Source organism: Schistocerca gregaria, chromosome 1, assembly GCF_023897955.1.
Source record: "Schistocerca gregaria isolate iqSchGreg1 chromosome 1, iqSchGreg1.2, whole genome shotgun sequence".
Lineage (NCBI taxonomy): Eukaryota > Metazoa > Arthropoda > Insecta > Orthoptera > Acrididae > Schistocerca > Schistocerca gregaria.
Window position 1 is genome coordinate 956,534,205 of NC_064920.1, and position 21,978 is coordinate 956,556,182.

The following is a 21,978-nucleotide window of genomic DNA, read 5'->3' on the forward strand; positions in this document are numbered from 1 at the left end:
ATGAGGTTCTGCAGTTGTCCTCAATTTCAAATGCGGACAATTTTACCCCAATTTTCCTTATAGTGTCTTTATTAGACCACCTTGGATCTGGGGTGTTACTGCAGTGAGGAGATGATCCACGCCTGTCCACTGTTAGTACCGGTTATGCTCTGGTCATGGAATGTTCTTCTCGTCGATAGTCCCACCGAGTGTGGTGTGTCGCTCTCTCCTGCTCGTGACGTCGGTTTCCTGCTTCGCATATATACCCTTCGTTTCTGCGAGAAGAAAAGGGTCATGGTGCCCAGGCCTCCGGTTTTGACCACTGCCAACTTTGACCCCACTCCTGCCTCTGAGCATCAGAACGGATCCTTCGGATAAAAAAGAAAAAAGAAAATTAACAGCCACGCACAGTGCGGATGTAGCTGCTAGGATCCGTTTCGGTATTACTAAGGAATAGGCACTGTAATTCTCCATGCTGAATGTAGCAACCATACATTGATAAGAGACGACAAAAAGCCTAGCGCCTTTAATTAGTAATCAAAACATCCTCGGTCCGCTTTCGAGCATCACCGCGGCTTAAATTTTGAATGCAAATCGTCAGAAATGGCGGCCGAAGGCATCTGTCATAAGAAATCATCCTCAGTCCACCATCGAAAAGGTGTCTTCATGATTTCTTCACTGGCAAAATATTCCGGAATATTTTCCCAGTCGGATCTTCTGGAGGGGACTGCGAAGGGGCAGGTGACCACGAGGAAAAGACTGAATAAGCAACAAAAGGATAACGTTGTACGAATCTGTTGGTATAATGTTAGAACAGCATACGATGAAGAGATGATAATGTATATGTGCACACTGACTGGGTAATTCAGTACCTAAGGGATACTGGAATGTGTCTGTAGGGGTAGATGTAGAAGAAAGGGCTACGGGAGAATTTGGGTTTCGTCGAAGGAATGAGGGACGAGAAATACTGAGTTCTGGCTATGGCCTTAGCGAATACTCTGTTCAAGAAAAGAGGAAGAGATATACTAGGAGAAGGCCAGGAGATACAGGAAGATTTCTGTTACATTACATCATGTTCAGGCAGAGATTCTGAAATCACATATTGGATAGTAAGGCGTACCCAAGAGCAGATACAGGTTCCAATCACAATTTCGTAATGATGAAGGTAGACTGCAGCTCAAGAGACTAGTCAGGAAGAATCTATGCGCAAAGAAGTGGTATACCTAAGTACTAAAAAAGAATGAAGAGATTCGCTAAAAGTTGTCTGAGGCTATAGATACTGTACTAATGAATAGCTCGGTAAGCATTTCAGTAGAAGAGAAATGGACATCTATGTAATGGGCAATTCCAGAAGTTGAAAAGGAAAAGTAAGTGCAAAGAAAGTAACTACGAAGAGAGCACGGGCAACAGAGGAAATAGCTGAATTGATCGACGAATAGAAGGAAGTACAAAAATGTCTAGGAAAATTCAGGGATACAGGAATACAAGATACTTAGGAATGAAATAAATAGGAAATGCGGGAAAGGTAAGGCGCAATAGCTACGTGAAAAATGTGGATAAATCGAAAATGAAATGATTTTCGGAAGAACTGGCCGAACATATAGAAATGTCGGAACAACCAAATCAAAACAACCGTAAGTGAAATTAAAAGCAAGTGCAGTAATATTAAGAGTGACATAGGAATTCGGCTGATAAATGCAGAGGAGATAGCGGGTAGGTGAAAAGGTTATATTGAGGGTCTCTATGAGGGGGCGTACTGACTTGATGATGTAGTAGAAAAAGAAACAGGAGTCGGTAGGGAAGAAGTAGGGGATCCGCTATGAGAATCAGAATTTAAAAGAGCTTTGGAAGACTTCTACTCAGATTGGGCAGAAGGGTTAGATAACATTCCAAAGGAATAGAATGTACGAGACTAGCGATATACCACATGACTTCCGGAATAAAATCATCCACACAATTCCCAAGATTGCAAGAGCCGAAAAGTGTAAGAGTGATCGCACAACCAGCTCAACAGCTCATGTATCCAAGTTGTTGACAAGCATAGTGTACAGAATAATAGAAACGAAAATTGAGGATCTGTTAGATGACGATAAGTTTGGTTTTAGGAAAGATAAAGGCGACAGAGAGGCAGTTCTGACGTTGCGACTGATAATGGAAGCACGACTAAAGAAAAATCAAGACACGTTCATAAGCTCAGTCGACCTGGAAAAAGCGATCGACAGTATAAACTGGCGCAAGATGTTGGAATTCACAGAAACTTAGGAGTAAGCTATAGTGAAAGACGGGTAATAGACAATATATTCAGCAATCAAGAAGGAACAATGAGAGTGGAAGACCGAGAACGAAGTGCATGGGTTAAAAAGGCTGTAAGACCCGAATGTAGTCTTTCGCTCCTGCTGTTCAATGTATACGTCAAATAAGTGATGACGGAAATAAAAGACAGTTTCACGACAGGGATTAAAATTCAAGGTGAAAGAATATCAGTGTTAAAATTTGGTGATGATATTGCTGTCCTTATTCAGAGTGAATAAGAATTACAGGACCTGTGGTGTGAAATGAACAGTCCTAATGAGTAAAGAATAACGATTGAGAGTAAATCGAAAATGACAACAGTAATGAGAAGTAGTAGAAACGAGAACAGCGAGAAACATAACATAATTGGTGATCACGAAGTAGAAGAAGTTAGGGAATTCTGTTACCAAGACAGCAAAATAAACCATGATGAGCCGAGCACGAAGAACATAAATAGCATACTAGTAGTATCAAAAAGGACATTCCCGACCAAGAGAAGTTTACTAGTATCAAACATGGGTCGTAATCTGAGTAAGAAATTTCTGAGAATGTACGTTTGGAACACAGCTTTGCGTGACAGTGAGACAAGGACTGTGGGAAAAACTGAACAGAAGAGAGTCGAAACATTTGAGATGTGGTGTTGCAGAATAATGTTGAAAATTATGTGGACTGATAAGGTGTGGAACAAGGACGTTCTCCCACAATCGGCGAGGAAAGGAATATATGGAAAATACTGACTAGAAGAAGGACAGGATGATAGGACATGTCTTAAGACGTCAGGGAGTAAAATGATACGCAGGAATTCTCCTACTGTCAATCACTCGAAACTCCTTCAAATCTGTGCCTGCCATGTGACTGCAACATTCTGTGTCATCCTGAACTTTTGGTCGGAACAGCCAGCAAGAAGCCAGACTAAGAAAGGGTGTCGCATTATGTTCTGTGGTGAGTCTCGGTTGTGCACTGCTCCGTCTGACCATCGTTGGAGAGTGTGACGGTGAAATGGAGAGACGTCCAAATATTCCAATGTTTTGGACAGGCACAGCGGCGATAGTCCTGGTGTCATAGTGAGGTGGCCGACGGATATGAGTTCAGGTCACGGCTAGTAGTGACTGAGGGAACTCTAACAGCACAATGGTAGGTCATGGACAACCTGAATCCTCATGTGTTGCCTTTCATGCGACAGTATGGTGGTGCCATTTTTCAACAGAACAATGCTCTCCATAAATGCTAGCTGTCTCTGTGAATGCGTATTGTTGCAATACTCATGTGGCCAGCAAGATCCCCAGATCTCCGATAAAACCAGCTCGGACATCAACTCCCTCCTATTGCCAGTATCTAGGACAGGGGTTCCCTGGCGGTGGTGCGTGTACTACTGGTGGTATGCAAGGATATTTCAGGTGGTACACTTGCAAGTAAGCAAGACAAGTACTGATGTAAGTAATATATTCCCTCACGTTGCTTTCTTTTTGAAGCAAAATGATAGTCGGAAAACTCACTGATAAAGTAGCATCCGTGTAATATTAAACAAATTGGATTTACAGCACGATGTTTGTTTCGGACTGTATGCAGGACACAGAAATGGCGGACTGTAACGTCCCCAACGCTCCCTTCATCAGTCGTCACTGCCTTGTTGAGAAATAATTTATAGTCTTTTGACGGTGGTGATGTTATGATCGGACCATGTCTGTTTTTATTCGAAAGTTTTCGTATCGCTTTGCAAGTGCTGCTAACTTGCACGGTGTTCCAGTGTGCGTCGCTGCAGCTGTCATTACACACCAAACGGTTTATTGTTGTTATTGTCGCTTTGTTGGGCGTTACCTCAGATGGCTTGCGTCTTGAACCGGAGTGTGCGTATTGAACGAGCTGATTCTTGACTACTAGATCTGTGATGTGAAGTTTAACTTGTCTGTGTGTTTTATATGCGATCGTGTTTTAACTTAACCACGATGACATTTTTGCGCCAGGAATCTCCTTCTATCTCGAAGGATTAAGTTAAAAAAAAAGCGAAACCAACACGTAAGCGCAACTACAGCATGACAATTATTGAAGTATATGAAGAAAGCGTAAATTAGTTACAAAACTACGGCGTGCACAAACTTTATCCAACATGTAAACTATAGCTATTCGGATTTCGGTTATGACGTGTTCGTTATGCCTGCCATCGTAGGCGATTATGTGGCACTGACGAATAGCGAAATTCTGCATGAGCCACTGAAGTGTCGGAACATCGATGCTGCCGATGACTTCCTGAATGGTTGGTTTTAGCTCAGTAATAGTTTTAGGGTTATTGCTGTACACCCTGTCTTCAATATACCCACCAGAAAGGCCGCATGCGTTGAGATCCAGTGATTATGTCGGCCAATCGATGCCCACGGCAGTGGCCCCTGGGTACCCTACAGCCAGAATGCGGTCCCCAAAGTACTCCACCAGGACATCAAACACTCTCCTGCAGGAGTGCTACGGTCGCAGGTACGAATCCTGCCTCGGGCATGGATGTGTGTGATGTCCTTAGGTTAGTTAGGTTTAAGTAATTCTAAGTTCTAGGGGACTGGTGACCACAGCTGTTAAGTCCCATAGTGCTCAGAGCCATTTGAACCTTGGATCAACGACATCTTGTCGAAATCAGGGTCAGTTTGGATAATAGGGATGAAATAATCTTCCAAGACCTTCACATAACGTGCCATCAAGGTATATCGCACCGATTATTCCGGGATTGGACATTGCACACCACACTGTCACCCGTTGCGGGTGAATTGACTTCTAGATCGCGAAATGCGGATTCTCAGTCCCCCAAATGCGCCAATTTTGCTTACTGACGAACCCATCCAAATGGAAGTCGGCTTCGTCGCTAAACCAAACGATACTAGTTCCCATCATGTCCAGCTGCCAATCGTGCAGTTCGAACGTCCTAACACAAACCGTTCAGAAGTCATGACGATTTTATTTCATATAGTCTAGTAATTGTCTCCCTGTATTGTGAAAGTTACTTACAATTTGCATTTACAGCAAAGGCCGGTACAGAAACCGGTGAAAATCCAATTTCCCCAATGAGTTGTTAGTTTGGAAATGTTTCAAATCAAAAGATGAAGCCTTCTTTTTGAAAACTCAATCAACATTATAATCACTTTGAGTAAGTTGGTAAACCTATTAACGTTATTCACAGGAAATCTGCGTTTTATAAAGAAAGAATGCACGTGCATGGCAAATTTTATTAACACATACTAATTTGATAAAGTCTTGTTCTTTGCTAGTTTTAGAATTGCAGAGGAAGGAAAACCTAACACAATTGTTGAGTCTCTCTTACTGCTCGTGGTTAGAGGCACGGTGCAAGTAATTTTTGGCTAGAAAGGGATCGAAGAAATACGAAAAGTTCAGTTATCCAACAATAAGGTGTAAAAGAGAAGTGAAATCTTTTATAATATTGAAGGAACATTGTTATTTCAACTGCAAGAGTGCACTTCTTTCGCTCTTGAACAAGTACCACATTCGAACACGAGCGAACCTGTGAAAAAAAGTGGTTCCACGAAACCTTATCATGTGTGTGTGTGTGTGTGTGTGTGTGTGTGTGTGTGTGTGTGTGTGTGTGTGTGTGTGTGTGTGTATGTGTCACAAAAACTGAATGTGTGTGTGTGTTGCCGAAACTATTTAAGACGGCGAAAGTTATTCCCAATGTACCGTTGTTCACCCCTGCGGCAGTCGTGGCTCAACCGGCAAAAGCCCTCCCCCTTCCGAGTGCCACACCTCAGGGTTTGTTAAAAGTGAACATGGTATCGTGCAACGCGTAAATTGTTTAAAATCTCAAGTGGAACACTGTGACAAAAAAGTCTGAGAACCTCTGATCTAGGATAAGAGGGACCAGTTGCAACTGTTTTGGGTTATCTTGCGTCAGGGAGGGCTGTATGGCACCATTTACAACCGAATTGGGGTATACTTCCAGGTGAGGGGGAGGGGGGCGCAACGTCTCAATAATAAGTCCGCTCATCCAGCCCACTTCTTTGTAAATCCGACCCTATTTTGTAATCAGTGAAATACATGGGATAGTCAAAATAATATAACACCTGTATTCAGTTGGAAATGGTTTATTAAGTAGTAGTTGAACCCCCATTTGCCTGTAATACAGCTGCGATACTTCTTTGAATACTGGCATATAATGATTGCATAGTCTCCAGTGAAAGCTTGTGCCACTCTTCGATAAAAACCTCTCCTAACTCCTATATTGACGAGGGAGGTGGAAATCTGTTCCGGAGTCTCGGCTCCAATACTGCCTACAAGGGTTCGATAATGTTCGAGTCCGGGAGCTGCAGTTCAGCCAGTTCAGTTGCACGATCCTCATACCACTATTGTACTGTCCTGGCTGTGCGAACGGGTGCATCATCGTCCTGAAATATGGCATCATTTTTGGGGAACAATATTTAAATCACAGGGTGCACCTGACTACCTAAAATGTTCACATAGTCGTTGGATGCAATACGGCCCTTGACAGTAATGATGGGACCAGCGGAATACCACGAGAGAGCTGCCCACGCTATCACACTACCATCTCCATGCTTAACCGTTGGAATCAAGCAGTCAGGATTGTAGGCTTCTTTTGGCGTTCTCCAGAGGTAAACCCCACCCTGTGTTGGAAATAACGAAAACGTTGACTCATCGAACCACATGAAGCGTTTCCACTCATCAGCCGTCCAGGATTTATGATCCTGACACGATGATTTACGTTTTTTGTTTTGGTTGTCGTCATTAATAGTTTCGGTATTGCAGCTCGTTCATGAATATTCGCTTTATGGATTCCTCGGCGGACAGTGTCGGTAGATACGGGTGTCGAAGATGGCTATGGAGCTCTGCAGTCACTTTAGCCGCCGTAGTTTTTTGTTGTTTTCACACAATTCGTGTTGGAGTACGATCTCTGTCATTTAGTTCTGATTTTCACCCACTATTACGTTTACAGGATGATGTCTTTCCATGTTTTGTATAGACTGTCATGACTGTTGAAACAGTTGCTCTTGAAACATTCAGTAAGTTGGTTGTCTTGGTTACTGATGCTCCAGCTAATCGGGCCCCGACAATCTGCTCTCTTTGAAACTCTGATAGGTCTTTCATTCCACATCGACCTCGCCCTCTGAATGCAAATACGAAGTGTACATATTCTCGTAAACAACCTGCGCTGATGCCTAGACCGTACTGAACTCGCACAGTCCAGAGCGACAGGTGCCTTACCTGTGTTGTTGACCGTCAAACACAACCATCCCATTACTACCTTGCCGCGAAGTCTTGGGCGCCTTGCCACGGTTCGCGTGGCTCCCCCCCCCCCCCCCCCCCCCTTCCGTCGGAGGTTCGAGACCTGCTTCGGGCATGGGTGTGTCCTTAGCTTAAGTTAGTTTATGTTAGATTAAGTAGAGTGTTAGTCTAGGGTCCATGACCTCAGCAGTATGGTCCCATAGGAACTTACAACAAATTTCCAAATTTTATCCCATGTAACTTCACGTTCCATTTCAACCTGTGAAGCTTCATTTTGTTTTCTCCTTTGCTTGTGGGTGCTTCACGTCGGACAGTGTATTTCAGTGTGACGGCGAAGTGACTGCAGCAGTGGTGACTGACGTTGCCGTTGGTGTGTTGCTGTGTGCAGTGCGAGGTCTGAGCGTGCGTCGCGGCGCATGCGCGGCTAACCCAGAGCCGGAGCACTGCGCACTGGCGTTCGCCGTGTGGCGGCGCGTCTGCGGCAAGGACAACCGCACCTACTCCAGCGTCTGGGAGCTGCTCTGCCACGCCCAGACCACCGGCATACGTGAGTACCCGCTCGTCTGCGGCCAAACAACAGAGAAAAAGAATTACGTACTCCGTGGACCACTGAGGCACCTATTCCAGCATCCGGAAACTGCTCTTCCGTGCGATATTTCAGGTTTTCTCGGCGTGACTGAATAACAGTGTGGTTTCTGGCTACAGCCGAGCTGTTGATTCCATTTCATGCACTATAGTCGATTCCCGACATAATCGTAACTTCAGATGCTGCGAGCTGTGTTAGCTTACTCGCTGTCTGGACTCCAAACAGACTTGCAGCCGAATTCGACTGCTCGCTATGCTCTTTGATGCTCATATGTTTGTCAGGGGTTTCACTGTTGTTCTTTGATAAGCATATTCTCTCAGAGTTTTGTGGCTCTGAAGAAATGGCCGACGACATATTTCCATAGAGGTAGCAAAATTCTTGCCGTTTTTGGTATAACTGATGCGATGAATTAAAAACTTGTCGCTCCTGAAGCACTATTTTTGACAGGAAGTATACAGAACTAATTATACTCACTTGATTGATAAATATTCACACAGTAATTTTAAGGTAGGTTACTTTCATTTGTAAACGTTATCCATATTTCAACAGTGCACACAAGTTTTGATACTGTTAATATGAGTATGGACACGGTATAGTATGACATTTGTTATTCATTTTTCTGAACTAATGAGTTATGAAACGTATGTAGAAACTATTCGCAAAAGAACTGTTATATTCTTATAATATTAGGTTGTCACTAAAAAAAAAAAAGGCTCTGACCACTATGGGACTTAACATCTGAGGTTATCAGTCCCCTAGAACTTAGAACTACTTAAACCTAACTAACCTAAGGACATCACACACATCCATGTCTGAGGAAGAATTCGAACCTGCGACCGTAGCGGTCGCGCGGTTCCAGACTGAAGCGCCTAGAACATCTCGGCCACCAACGGCCGGTGGCTGACACTGAAAATAGAAATCTAAAATATAAGCGTTCTGTCGGATGTCAACTAAAATAACCAACTAAGTACCAGTTTAAGGTTGCATGAAGAGAAAACTTTGAAAAACACTCAACTTTGATGACATCTGCAACACTTTATTTGCTCACGAAACTTCACTTCTGATCACGTTAATCGACTTATTGCATTCCTTTCTTGCTTTTTTTATTTTTAATGTTCACTGCCGTAAGTAAAGTTGAATAAAATGTATTTTCAAAACATGCGTTTTTTTAGGTTGATTGGAAAAAGCGTGATCAAGGGTCAGCATTCTATGAATGCAGGAAGCCTTCCAAAACCAAACTGAAACTGGCCTCTAGGAACTGGTTTTAACAGCCTAAGATTGAACCAAAGCAGTCCTCATCTCTTCACCTTGTGCCATTATTGTCTAGCTAGGCCAATTGGAAAAGAGTTCATAGCTCTGTGATTATATTTGGTGAAGTGTTGCACCCCTTAGAGTTTGAGAAGTTCCGAGCCGCTGGAGGGGACGTATGTTTCCACCTTGAAATTTCACACATTTTTCCTCTACTTTGTCGCAGAAAAGGGTATTATCTTTTTCAGCTGATGTATTTAGGTCCGAAGAATAAGTAATGATACCCATGCCTACAGTAGACCTGGATCGTGTTGTTCAGGGAGCACTACGTAGCTTTGCCGTGCGAAACTGAATGCACAGGATACGGCAAAAAAAAGTGTTCCGCACGAGTGAACACGACTGGACCTGAATGTATGCATGTAACAACACCCCGCGACACCTACACTACACTCGCTATGTGATCCACACCGGTTCAGAGGGTAGTTCGGGTTGTTTCACTGTGGGTAGACAGTGCAGAGGAGACGATAGTAGTAACAGTGGAGCAGCAGGTGTTCGTTGCGGAAAGTCAAGTGACAGCAGAATCGTGGTAACGGTGTGGTCAGTTGTTAGCTGAGAAGTTTAATGGTGTCAAAGTGCCAGCAAAGAGTGCCATGCAACGTTTAATCAGAAAATGGCGTCAGACAATATATGCTTTAAACAAGTGCAAGAACTTCTCATGGTTGGGATTCACAGTCATATAATATTTCTTAAAAGACATCATTGTCGCCGTTGACTGTATAAAATATTTATTATTACAATTGCAATTTCGGCTCTAGGGCCATTTTCAAGTAACACTGCAAAAGTTACAGTGTGTCAGAATATACTCATTTCAGATAGTCTTATATTGCAATTTCGGTCCTATGGCCATTTTCAAGTAACACTGCAAAAGTTACATTATGTCAGAATATACTCATGTCAGATAGTCTTATATTGCAATTTCGGCCCTATGGCCATTATCAAATAACACTTTAAAAGTTACATTCTGTCAGAATATGGTCATGTCAGATAGTCTTATATTCTGACAGAATGTAACTTTTGCACGGTTACTTGAAAATAGCCATAAGGCCGAAATTGTAATCGTTATAATGAATATTTTATACATTCACCAGCGACTATGACGTCTTTTAAGAAAAGTCCAAGAATATTCCGAAACATGCGCACACACCAGAAAAATGTGGCTGCACTCCACCAGAAAATGCTACGAAATCAACCCGACGCCTATGATCCTTTTTATCCTGGAACTCTCTTCTTCGAGCCATTTTTATTTGCCCCACCCTGTATATTTAGCAATCCATCACGGGTCTTCTTCATCGACAGGAAGCGGTAGGCTACTGTTGCGATTCCGTTCTACATCAGAGGAGGGAGACGTCTTTATGCCAACTGAGAGGCGAATGATGTGCACGTATACTGCCGTCATGTTTATGTTGTTACGGGAATTGGTGTCTCAATCTGCGCTCCAGGTGATCTGCAGTTCGGTAAGGGTTGTTTGAGGGAGTGACAGAGAAAAGTTTGAGAACACTGTTCCGACAAGGTTCCGTAATGTCTCACATCGATTTTGTTGCAAAACAGCGCCGAAACTGTGAACAGCATAATAACCAAAAAATACAATACATAATGAATGCTGAAATCATAGTATGTCCAAATTCATAATCACTGCTATAAAAGTGTGAAAATTCTGTAACGAATAAAAAGCCGTTATCCAGATTCTAGGACAGGCGGCCGCTTGGTCGCCCTCCCTGACCCCTCCCCCCTCCCCCCATCCTCTCTCCTGATTGAAGACACCTACGGTCGGACACCAGTTCAATTGAAATCATTATTTAGGTAGGCTCCTTAACTATTCTGTCATAGAAGCTTGACGTAGGCACCACCATACTGGTCTCTTATTAAATTTCACGAATAAGTTCGAGGTAATACTATTGGAAACGCCGAAGAGAGGTTCGAGGAACATCAACGATATAGCTAACTAAATAAACCAAGAAACTGTGCTGTCAGGGAAAATTGCCTCGAATATAATCGTGAAATTAAATACGACAAGAACAGTATCGGGCTGCAAAGGCCAAATTTGTGTGACGTTATGAGTCAGTAGTCTATCGAAATGTATAAAGGCATCGAAAACCTAATAAATCATGATGGAAGTTTAATTTTAAAGAAAGTTCGAAGTCCAGCACTCACTGTATGGAGATCTCACTAGCAGTCCCACCCACCAGACGTGGAAAACCCCGCATTTCACGGAATAACTGTGCGGTCTCTGAGAAAGAAATGAGCTTCGAAGTGCGTAGTGGGCTCAGAGAGTCGAACTCAGCTGTAAATGGCAGCGTCAGACCAACAACAGTTGAAATTTTGGTTGGAATTTAGGCACCGAGTAACATGAGGTCGTCGAAATACTATGCATAAAATGAAATGTACAGTTCGGCTGCGTGCCCGGAAGGACACCATTGCTGCTCAATGTGCAACTGAAATGAAGTTTACAACTGACGGTTAGAACAATATTTTTCTCGCAAATGTTTGATAATTTACATCATATTACGACACACAATACTCGATACAGTCAAGAAAAATATTCAGATATGGTTCAAATGGCTCATACTTAACTTCTAAGGTCATCCAAAACTAGAACTTAGAACTACTAAAACCTAAATAACCTAAGGACGTCACACACATCCATGCCCGAGGCAGGATTCGAACCTGTGACAGTAGCGCACGCGCAGTTCCTGACTGTAGCGCCTAGATCCACTCGGCCACCCTGGCCGGCTATTGGGATATGACACGGACAGTAAAATATTAGAATCTGAAGTATGAAACAGTCTCATACAAAGCAAAAATCGTATGACGGCTTATGTATGTAAATAGACAACTGAAATGAAAGGCTTTTGTTGTTAGGAACACATTGCATAGAGCGTCTGCACCAAGGATAACCGCAACTAGGCCAGAGTCTTGTATCTGATGTGACACGCACAAACCACCTGCTACCGAACTCTATCTGCATAACTGTAAATCTTAGAGGCTGCAAATTTCGAGACGTCGAAGATGCGTGCCTTTTCGTGTGGGAATCTGAACTGAAATTGCTAAATAACATGTGTACATCCTCTTTCGACTTTCACTAATTTTAATTTTCATACTTCTCGCAAGGAATCGAGAAATGCCTTCCGTATCTAACAAATTACGCACAGAATTTTTGTGGCCATCTGTTTCCTATATTTTTCAATATAAACTAGACGTCAGAAAAAACACAGGTTGCTGTTTAACGTCTCGTCGACCACGTAGTCCTTAGAGATGGACACAATCCCATATTAGGGAAGGTGCTCGACTGTATCATTTTCAAAGCTATCGAGTCCTAAATAGTCTTAAACAGTTCAGAGAGATTACGGAAAGCATAGATCCGACAGATCGGATGGGGATTTGTCCCACCATACTGCCGAAAGCGAGTCCAGTGTTACAACACACCACCGCCTCCTCGCTATTAAATGTCTAGGCAGCACTATTGTGTCTGAAGATCCACATCCTCTAAGAGTGTCCGTTGTAGGCTGTATTTTAGTAAAGCACAATACAGTCTACAGCGGACAATGTATTCTTTTATTAAACTATTGTATACATTGACAAAAAGAAAAGAACTGATTTTACTCTCCCTTTTCAAACTACTATTTGCACATACTGAAAAATCACCTTTCATATCCTATTCTTGTAGACCCTACATATCATTTCCAGTGGATCTTACAACTGAATATCTATAAAGACATAAATCGAACAGTAAACACGCTTCCGTACGTAATTTTCCCTCTTTCTTCTGATGCATACAGTTTGCGCAACTCAGTTTTACTTTCTGCCACTACCAATGAACCGTCAGCCAAGTTTTATGTTTTCTACGACACAACGGACATGACATAATGATAGCCCTGTGTAGATATGTGGCACCATCGCATATGGGGGTCCGCGTATTAGAGCACAAGACACAACCCAGTCGACATGTATTGTATGTTCACTATCCGATGCCAGTTCACTATTACTTGCTGACAACTAGCCTTAACGGGCACTAATCACTAGACCGACAGATGGAGGAAGTTACGGCCTTACAAATTGTTTCAAAGAAGAATATAAGGAGAATAGCGTCGTATAAAGATTAAAATCTAGGAAAGTCTCACTCAGTTAAAGGTTTCTGGTACCTAGAAACAACATTTCTAAGACGGGGGTACCAAAGGATAAAAAAGGAATCGTCAGGCCATGTACCTTTCAACAAAGGAGCACTACTGATGTTATATTCAGAAATGTAGAACAAGGTTCTAAAACTGTTTATCTTGCTCAGTATTGCTCCCTATCTTAATCAATCCACTTGAAATCTGGTACACAGGGAGTCCAAGGAGGAACCGACAATATTCGGGGATATGACTGGAACGTTCATTTAATCCAAAAAGCTTGATATGGACATATGACCTATCAGCGGAAAAATGCTCCTGTCGGAGCACAAAACAGGTTAATATGCTCCTCTTTATTTAAAAAAACCTGATTTTGAAGTGGGATGTCAGTTGTCTCATTCTACCTTCCTCAGCACCTTTAAAAATTTTCGCTAAAATATTGGCATGCGAACATAGCCGCGCTCTTTTTAACATGCAACGCATCTCTCACTGCCACAAGCTGTCCTAACTGTAACTCGCTCACACCTACTAGTCCACCGCTGTAAGTATCTCATGCTCATCCACTCACAATTGCCCATTCTCAATCTCATCTGCCAAGCTCATTACCTCTTTGTGGTTCCCTTATGGTTCTCCTTCAACATCTGCTGTCTCACAGCCATAGTCACCTGCTTTCTGTCCCACTACTACTACTACAACAACAACTACTACCACTACTACTACAACTTCTATCTTCTCTCGCTGTCACTGTTTCCATTTTATTCTCTTTTATAGCTGATATCTCATTCTTTCCTTGCCACTGTTTCACAGTCACTGTCTCTCTATTCCTCAACGTCATTGTCGTAGACTCTCATCAACACTACTTCTCACCCACTTTTTCCTTATATTTTTTCCTCTCCCACTGGCACTGTCTCCTTTATTCTTTCTCTAGAATTGTTTTCTCCCTGCCTACTATTTTCCACTGCCATTGTGCCCTTATCTTTATCTCACAGTGCCATTATCTCCACTTTTTTTCTACCACAACCAATGTCTACTATCTCCCACTTCTCCGTCTCTTTCCCACTGCCACTGTCTTATTCTCTCTCAGCCTAAAAAAGCGCGAATATACTTGTTTGCCAATATTTTTGCGAAAACCTTTGAAGGTGCTGAGCAAGGTAGAATGAGGCAGCTGGTACCCGACTTGTCGCTCAGAGTCTTTTAATATGGAGGAGCATATTCATCTTCTTTGCGCTCCGTTTGGAACATTTATCTTCTGCTTTCTTCTTTTCCCTGCCATGTATGAAAAGAACTCGATTGCACAATTGCACTACATTGCACAATTTCAACAATGTGTTGTTGTACCTGCACAAAAATTGGCAGCATTGAAGAAACAACTGCTGCACGCAATGACCTGAAAACACTGGTGACAAATTCTACGATCAGGAATTTGACGAGTCGGAAAGCGTCGACGGTATTCTTCGGCAGCAGCAGGAGCACTACCATCGCAGAGGCCGTAAACGCATATCATTTCCACGCATTCTTCACCTGTCTAGATGAGTCGCATTTTAGCCAACGCGGGTACAAATACACCTATCTGATGCTCCTCTGTAAAACACTCTGAGTTTCTCGATCTATATAATTCACAACGCACCATGCACAGCTGCGAATTTAACGAGAAAGTTTAATATGAGAAAGACACCCAGAGCAAAGAGGTTAAAAGCAATGATGTATGTTGGGCTAGAATAAAATGTCAAAGATTTTTGGGTGGGTGAGACACATGCGTGTACGACACTAGCACTGGGCAGAGGGAGGAGGTGGAGGAGATGTTCAGAGGGGAGAGGCAGGAGATGGACAGATACACATAACAGAGACGCAGTCATCAATAATATATTCTCCTTCACTATTAACAACAATCTACCATCACTTGGGTAACTTTTCGATTGCGGAAAGGAAGTCCGGTGAAGACTGTTCGATAGAGAGGAAAAGGTGAAAATCTGAGGGCGCAAGTTCCGGTTAATAAAGTGGATGCGGAATAACTTCTCAACTCCCACATGGTGTTTTTGTCGGTCTAGCAGAAAGCGGGAGAACGTTATCGTGGAATAGCACCACTTTATGCAGTCTCCCTGGTCGCTTTCTGGGACTGCGTCTGCAAAACGTGTTAGTTGTTGACAGTAAATGTCAGCAGTGATGCTTGCACGTTGGGGAAGTAATTCGTACACATCACACCCTTGCTGTTACACCAGATGCGTACTATTATCTTTTGTGCGCTCTGTTGCTGATTTGTTTGGGGGCTACAATTGCATTCTTTTTCTTATTTTAGTATAAAGGCACCGTTTCTAGTCACCAGTAACGATGCAGGATAGGAACTGTCGATGTTGGTTCAAAAAATGGCTCTGAGCACTATGGGGCTCAACATCTTAGGTCATAAGTCCTTTAGAACTTAGAACTACTTAAACCTAACTAACCTAAGGACATGCCCGAGGCAGGATTAGAACCTGCGACCGTAGCAGCCCTGCGGTTCCGGACTGCAGCGCCAGAACCGCACGACCACCGCGGCCGGCTGTCGATGTTGTTCACGGGCCAATTGATGAAAAGCAAGCAGAACTACACAAATGGCCACCCGCTGATTTTTGTGATTTTTGTTTATAGAATGCGGTACTCATAGACCCGATTTTCGAATCTTCCACGTTGCATGCAAATGTCACAAAATGGTGGAGTGATAACAGTTCATCACATTTGCCCGTTCTCGGGAACACTGACATGGATCATTGCTGATTAACGCGATTAAACGATCTTAATCAAAGAAGTGCTTACTGAACCTGGATAGTCATTAATGTAAAACGATCCTCCTTGTAAAGAGAAAATCATTTTCTTGTTGCCTTCTGTCCAGTGGCATTATCTCTATACACGATGCAAATGTTCCGCTGGTCTCTGCCCCTCTATTGAACTCAAACAGAAGAATATGTCAAAAATGTTCCGATTTCTCCGCTTCGAACTCCATTTTCTAGCGTCCACAGCTCCACTCATTTTCTCCGGATGACGAAATAACTATATGTAAACTCACATAGCAACCGTGAACTACAAATAAAACATGGCAGTAGATAAATAAACTCATAGCAACCGGATACCAACATTCAAGACGAAAACGCTTCGAAATTTTCACCAATTTAATATATATCCACAACAAAGCAACGGCCCATAAGGCAGCAAGATGCAAGGAAGATATACCTCTAGTAACACCATGGATACTTAAGTTGTCAACTGCTTAAATTACAAAAAAGTTTAGTGATGTTTATAAAGCTTTTTAACCTTGACAAACTACATCTTTTGATTAAGTAATTCCGAGAACAGTATTCTCAATAAATACAAAATTATTATTAATTCAGTGTGGGTATATATCTTCTATTCAAATGTGACACCTGTTGGTAGAAACCGTGAAGGCTGTATTAATGGACTGCACCCAGTATCTTGTGGCGTAGCATGTAAATTTATTGTCTATAAGTTGGACAGTTTACCCCTGTAGCCGATGAGATCTGATTCCTGCCGGTACAGTTGACGTTTGATTGTCCTATGGTAATATAAGAAAGTTGTATTTCGTACAGAATTGCTCCCTAGGAGTCTGAAGATTGTTCATTTCGAACCGAAACCCATAATTTAAAAAAATTAAAGTAAAAAGAATAAAATATATAGTTTCTAGTCAAGAAGTGTGCATGGAGCTTTCGAATGCGGTAGAGAGAAATTATCGGAACAACTCAACCTCACCGCGTTGTTGGTGACGTGTGGAGGAGAGCTATTAAAATCTACTGCCTGGAACGGGTGACTGGTAGCAGGATAGATATAGCCTCTCACAGTGGCGCGTTCTAAGTTTGGGAGCGCGACTTAATGGGCCTGCGCTCCGGAGTGGACGCAGCTCAGCGCGGCGCAGCACGCAATGCGGGCAAGTTGCGCGGGCGGCCTAAGTGATTGCCGAAGTGCAGGCCACGCTGCGCCGTCCTGATGCATAATGCAGAGCGCGCCGCGATAATTGTTGCGCGAGCGATAAGCAAGTTGTTTGCCTACTTGTTGCCAGCCGCCTGCTTATCTGGCTGGCGCCAGATTTACGGGCCGGCCGGCTGCCCGCCGATATATCATTAGCGGTGGCGAGCTTAGCATAGGGACGAGTGGACGCGGGCTCGGCAATTTTGGGCGTCCGGTGGCCGAGGCGCCACCCCTTACCCTCAGTTCGGCCTCCACTCGGCTGAATATTAACGAGAGCGTCTGGTAATTAACGCACTGCCGCGATCCCGCACGGATAATCTATCGCCGTGGCTACCAAGTGAACAGCCGAGCGCTGCCCGGCTATTTTCCTCCCTCTCACTCTTTCACTGAGCACCACGGATTAACTGCGGCGCTTCTCTGTCTTATCTCGTAAAGGTACAAAAGCTCCGACAATAGACAAGCGGCAGTTAACGAATTTGTCTCGTACCCGTTTGACAATCCTGAATGAGGTTATGCATAAATCATTCCAGATAATGCAGAACTATGGAATGTAGTCGAACTAAGTCGGGTGACGCTGAGGGAATTAAATTAGGAAATGAGACACTTAAATTAGTAAAGGAGTTTTGCTATTTGGGGAGCAATATAACTGATGATGATCGAAGTAGAGAAGATAATAAAATGTAGACTGGCAATCGGAAGGAAAGCGTTTCTGAAGAAGAGAAATTTGTTAACGTCGAGTATAGATTTAAGTGTCAGGAAGTCGTTTCTGAAAGTATTTGTATGGAGTGTAACCATATATGGAAGTGAAACATATAGTTTGGACAAGAAGAGAATAGAAGCTTTTGAAATGTGGTACTACAGAAGAATGCTGAAGATCTACCCAGATCATATAACTAATGAGGAGGTATTGAATAGGACTGGGGAGAAGAGAAGTTCGTGGCACAACTTGACTAGAAGAAGGGATCGGTTGGTAGGACATGTTCTGAGGCATAAAGGGATCACCAATTTAGTATTGGAGGACAGCGTGGAGGGTACAAATCGTAGAGGGAGGTCAAGAGATGAATACAGTAAGCAGATTCAGAAGGATGTAGGTTGCAGTAGGTACTGGGAGATGAAGCAGCTGGCACAGGGTATAGTAGCATGGAGAGCTGCTTCAAACCAGTCTCAGGACTGCAGACCACAACAACAGCAACAACAATAATGCAGGACTTGTTTTTTAAACAAGGGTTCTTGTGATTTCCTTACTATTTCTTCTCCATTCAGGCCGTATTATGTGTCTGTAATGACCTCGACTTCTACCAGATGTTACCCCTGGCCCTCCCTCTCCCCTACTAAGCATGGAAATGTTCATGTAACTTTGCTCTTTGTGCTTGGTTAAATGGCGAGAACGTCTTGAAGTTATGGTAAAGATGCTTCGTGCTGTGTGTAACTCCAAGTCAGAGAAGGTATGGGTTTTCTTGCAAAATCGCCGCCTATTGTCTCATGTTTCATTTTAGCACAGCTGGATTAAAGTTCGTAATTATCTTTCCAGCAACTGGTCAAAATACAAGTACAAAGCAATATTTCTCAGTATACGGTATTCTGATAATGGTATTAGCTCAATTATATTCCTTAAGGAGGGCAATAGCTAACCCAAGACGATGTTGAAATCTTAATAATCCTACTAATTCTTTTTTCCTTCCATGACATCCTGTTGTAAAGAAATTGTCTTGATTGAGGCGCAGTCTCTAACCAGTGATTAAAGGGATCATCCAAAAGCAACAGAATGAAAAAAAAACAACAAGAAAGTATTGCTAAAAGCAAATGAAAACTTCACAGATATCTACAAAACATCTCAAAACATCTGTAATTTTGTCTGACAATGAAAAGCAAAGTACGAAAATACTTAATTTTTTGTCAATACATGAAGTCGTAGTTAATTCTGTAGTTTGTATATTGGTGTATTTTATACTACAGAACTGCACATTTACACTTCCATTAACTAAAACATGAGCGTCTGTCGACAATACATTTACGCTCGGTGTTAGTTCACGTTTGTACCCAGCAGCATATATGTTTGTATAACTGGAGGCAAGCGCTGTGAGGCCACGTCAGGAATACATATCTGTGGAACAACATTGTTGCTATTAAGAATTATAAAGAGTCGTTCTTACATTTCTGTAGAAGTTGCCCAATTCGATCACCTAGGAACTACACCTTATATAAACATAATAAAGTTAACGACGATCTTCTGCTATATCGAATATAATTAAATTGAATCAAATTGTAAAACACTACTTAAATAGAACAATAAAACACAGTTACAAGAAAAGAATGTAATTCCTGGTTTAAAACACGTGTTAATGTGTTAATTACGTTTGTTGATTTTTTGTAGTTCTTATAACTTCAATAGCATTGTGTAATGCTCTGAATGATGGTATCTACGGGAAGTTTCATTCTTCTTGCAGAACAGATCTCAGAGCGACAGACTGAAAGTAGCATCACACGCCTCCAGAGCATCACAGTGATGCAACTTCCGACTGAGGTCGGCATAGGACGCTGGTCATTTCCGTGTTGTTGTTGTGGTCGTCAGTCCAAAGACTGGTTTGATGCAGCTCTCACTATCCTGTGCAAGCATCTTCATCTCCGAGTAACTACTGCAACCTACATAATTCATCTCTTGGTCTTTTCCTACAATTCCCCCCCCCCCCCCCCCCCACTCTTCCCTGCGTTATTAAAATGTCGTTCCAAGCATGTGTGTCAACTTGTACCACTCTACCTACATTATTCCGTGATTTATTCAGTTTTCAAATTTATACTGACTTTTTGATCACCTGGTGTATTGTAGGTGTATACTTTCATATAATGTTTCGGAAACGTAAGAGAATTCTTGCTATACAAATTCAGAGTTGTAACACATTACCTCAGTGTAACCAATAATCAAACACTAATCTAAATTACATACGACAGGGGGGCACAGTGTAGTTCCTCTGCACTTTTCTCATTGATGCTACTTGTTACCTCTTGAGCTGCTGTCACTCACATGGCGTCTTTACTTGTGAGCTACAAAAGTAAAAGATATATCGTACGAATTCTCGTAATCTAGGTGGGCAGTGTAAACAATTGCTGCTCTCCAGAATGAATCTTCCACTCTTCCGCGACGTTTCCACTCTTTTGAAACTTGCCTTCCCTTTTTCCATTTTAAATGGCTTCCATGACGTGTAATACTTGTAAGAATGTTATAAGGAAATCGATGGCTATAATTGTGCCACAATGTTTGTGTGAATTACAGTGAGTCAGCTGCCCTATCCACAGGTTTTCACAACCCGAAACACCTTCAAATACCACATGCGAGATTTTGATATTCTCTCGCTCGCCACACACAAACTATTAATCCTACAAAAATAAATAAATAAATAAATAAATAAACTGGATCGTAGGAAAATTTTGTGCAGGGATTACTCTAGAAAAACTTTCAAAAGTGATCTTCAATAACTTTCAAACGCGTTTGCCTTGAATAACTCGGAAACCTTTTGTAGTAGTGCATCAAATCTCCTACAAAATATCCTGTTAACAATTTCAGTAGGGCTGACGGTTTTCACATAGCGAGTGAGAGAACATGTAAATCTCACATGTGGTTTTTGAAGGCATTGTAGGTTACATCAAATCTACGTGTAGGGGCAGGTCAGCCACCTTGTATATGTGGGTCCTACCAGAAACACATAAGGAAGAAAGTGAGAGAAAAAAATGAGAGAAAACTCTACAACAAATTGCAGCAGTGGACGACATGCTGCTGATGAAAATAACACCAAAGTACAACAAGTGTAGCCATCTAAAGATGGGCATTAAATCCTAATGCCAGTCACTGCTAAATTCATTTGTAATATCTAATACACTGATATTGTTAGAGTCATATCACAGCTAAATTTAAAATAACAGGTAAGTCTCATACTTCCACCATATTTGCAAACCAGTAACATTACGTTTTTCTCTCCGTCATATCCAGAAAATTTGATAAATCTTTGCATATCACTAAAGAAGCTTGTTTAACTCATAGTGTGTAATGGAATCCACATACAGAATGAATAAAAATTCAAGTGCTCGGACGCTACATTGCGAATCCTTGCATAATAACAGTACGAAAATATCTGTAATGAAATTTTGTCCCATGCCTATTTTCGGTAGTAAACTGACGACAGAGAAAGACAGTTTGTTAGCACTGTAATTATACGTGCAAGAAGTACCTTCATTCAATGCTGCTTAAATATGCTGCCCAATTAGTGCAGTGAGTAGAGTAGGGGAGTAGAATTAGGAGAGAGAGGCGAACGTCACCCCAAAGATGTGGATTGCCATCCCTTCAGGGGCAGTGTGCGAGATTGACTACCCTTAAGGGGCAGTGATGACAGCTGGTGACGCGAGTACGTGGCGTCACGTAACGTCAGCTGAGGACGCGATTGACGTCATTAACGATGGCTGCTGTGTCGTCAACGGCTTTTGGCTGGAAGTTCGAATTTTGGTAGGAAAATGAATTATTTG

At 42.4% G+C, this 21,978-nt stretch overlaps 1 protein-coding gene across 1 annotated transcript in view; it reads left to right on the plus strand.

Annotated features, from left to right (window-relative positions):
* LOC126310110 (agrin-like) overlaps positions 1–21,978 on the plus strand; it is a 276,535-nt gene that overhangs the window by 149,927 nt on the left and 104,630 nt on the right. Inside the window, exon 3 of the mRNA XM_049992110.1 lies at positions 7,895–8,053. Coding sequence (XP_049848067.1) covers positions 7,895–8,053 — 159 coding nt within the window. The remainder of the gene's footprint in view (positions 1–7,894; positions 8,054–21,978) is intronic.